The following is a 2,229-nucleotide window of genomic DNA, read 5'->3' as shown; positions in this document are numbered from 1 at the left end:
ATGTCAGGCAGGGCAGCCGATCTGGACTATAAAGTCTACCCCAAAGACAAATCAAAGTCCTTCAAAAAGAAGGCATCACGGCGACTCCATATGAAAATGGGAACAAGCTGGGAAGAAGAAGAAGAAGAATATAAGATATATATATATATATATATATATATATATATATATATATATATATATATTTATATTTATATATATATATACATACACATATATACATGTATAAAGACATACGCTGGAACAAGCTATGTCTCACGAGAATAACCTTACAAAGTGTAAAAGTTGAACATAAGATCGACCCAACCCTTTCGAGTTTTTAATACCTCATCAGCATCAAGTGATACAAAAATTCAGTGTAAACTAAACAGCAAGAAACCTCCGTGATGACGCAAGAAAAGGACAAATTAACCTTCTCTGTCCGCTTTTTATTTCATCTCATGTCGCCTCAGATGTTTCTTGGCATTTAAACTGAAGGTTTGTATGAATTAACTCCATGAAAATGTAATAAACACGGAAGCGATGTCTCGGCACTCTCTGTGCCTGTTGTTTTACACACACACACAATATTATATATATATATATATATATATATATATATATATATATATATATATATATATATATATCCACACATATATATACGTATATATATATAAATGTATATATATATACATATACACACACACGTCTATATATCATGTATAGGTACATAGATATATGTATATGTATGTACGAGTATGTATATATATAATACATACATATATATGTATTTTATATATAAATTATATATAAATTTTTATGTATATTCTCAAATATATTTACGCTACCTTTCAGCTACATATAAAGAACCACGAAGAACAAAACATAATTACAGAAAGCTTACTGACAGACATTGAATCAAACTGCACATACATAAAAGGGCTATTGCCTAAAATACAACTTTTCACGACAGATCTCCGCAAGGAGGAGACCAGTTTCCACTTACCGGGTATCATAAGAGAAACGAAGAACGACAGTTGTAGTGTGTTCATGGTCAGCTGATGTTGAAGAACTTGTTAATTTCTGCCAATTAATAAAGAATATCTGATTATGTCTGTGAAAACACTCCTTCAAGGCCTACTCCGAACTTCGTAAGGAATTCTCGTTCCACCTGCTTTTCCAGTATGGTGACTTGGTTTTATTTTAAAGACAGGATAACGTTATTAAAAGTAATCATTAAAGCACTTAAATTGCGGATAAAAATGTTCTTACGAGCAATCCTGGAAGGATTAAGAACGTTTGATTTTTAATAAACTTGAAATAATTCGTTATTTAGTAGCCGGTAATTTAAAATTTCCGTTTCTCGTGATTTCATTACCACATTCACAATTTTATTTAGGACGGAATTTTAATTTATACGAACTAATCTATCATACTGCTCCCATTTCAACTATTTACTATAATACAGGAACTCGTGTACAAATGTGGAGTTCCTCGACAACTCTTGCGATAAGCGAGACGGGTGCAGAAGTCGTCGGCAAAGTGTGTGTGCAACAGAACCACGGGCCGAGGAAGCCACCGTCAGCACACCATACTACTGCGAGGTCGAGGCCGCACTGACTGAGTCTGGTGGGAACAGTTGCCGTCTGCTTCTAGTCCTGGTCATCATCGTCTACCGGGGGGCGTTGAAGGCGCTGCTATTGAAATATTCCTTCTTCTAATGGCTCTACCCTGAGCTTCCTCTGTGCTAATATATAATATGTAATTCTCTCTGGCCACAAGTCTGATTAACTAATACACGAACCAATCACAAGGCAAAGAAAAAATGTTGATTTGTTAATTAAATTTTCGATTTCTTTCTTTTATAAAAGTTCATATAGCATACGATATCAAGGATATTAACCCTTTTGCAGATACTGACTCACAAGAGTACCTGCTATTTTGATCAACGGAACTGAATATACGCAGCAGCTCGAACAGTTCATGAATGGTAACTGTCAATGACTGCCAAAAAACAGTTCACATCTGACCTTGCAGAACATCTAGGGCTAAGATGGATAAATCACAAGTATCAAACGCATGCATCATTCGCAAGGTCCGTGGTTCGCTCACGGCCTGCCCCCCACGAGCCGACCCAATTGTGAATGAGTACCCAAGTCAACTGACATCAAGAATATCGCTTGGGGCACAATAATCTAATCCACAGACACTTCTGAGAACCGGAACGCTCTACCCCTCTCATTTGTA

The 2,229-nt window shown here is 35.8% G+C and overlaps 1 protein-coding gene across 1 annotated transcript in view; it reads right to left on the bottom strand.

The window, feature by feature from the left end:
• The window catches only part of LOC136844448 (zwei Ig domain protein zig-8-like), a 356,145-nt gene extending 354,349 nt beyond the window's left edge, over positions 1 to 1,796 (bottom strand). Inside the window, exon 1 of the mRNA XM_067113695.1 lies at positions 989 to 1,796. Coding sequence (XP_066969796.1) covers positions 989 to 1,034 — 46 coding nt within the window. The 5' untranslated portion in view covers positions 1,035 to 1,796. The remainder of the gene's footprint in view (positions 1 to 988) is intronic.
• Between the last annotated feature and the right edge of the window lie 433 nt (positions 1,797 to 2,229).

Source organism: Macrobrachium rosenbergii, chromosome 12 (genome assembly GCF_040412425.1).
Source record: "Macrobrachium rosenbergii isolate ZJJX-2024 chromosome 12, ASM4041242v1, whole genome shotgun sequence".
Lineage (NCBI taxonomy): Eukaryota > Metazoa > Arthropoda > Malacostraca > Decapoda > Palaemonidae > Macrobrachium > Macrobrachium rosenbergii.
Note: the sequence above shows the minus strand (reverse complement) of the source record. Positions and strands in the feature narration are given on the sequence as shown.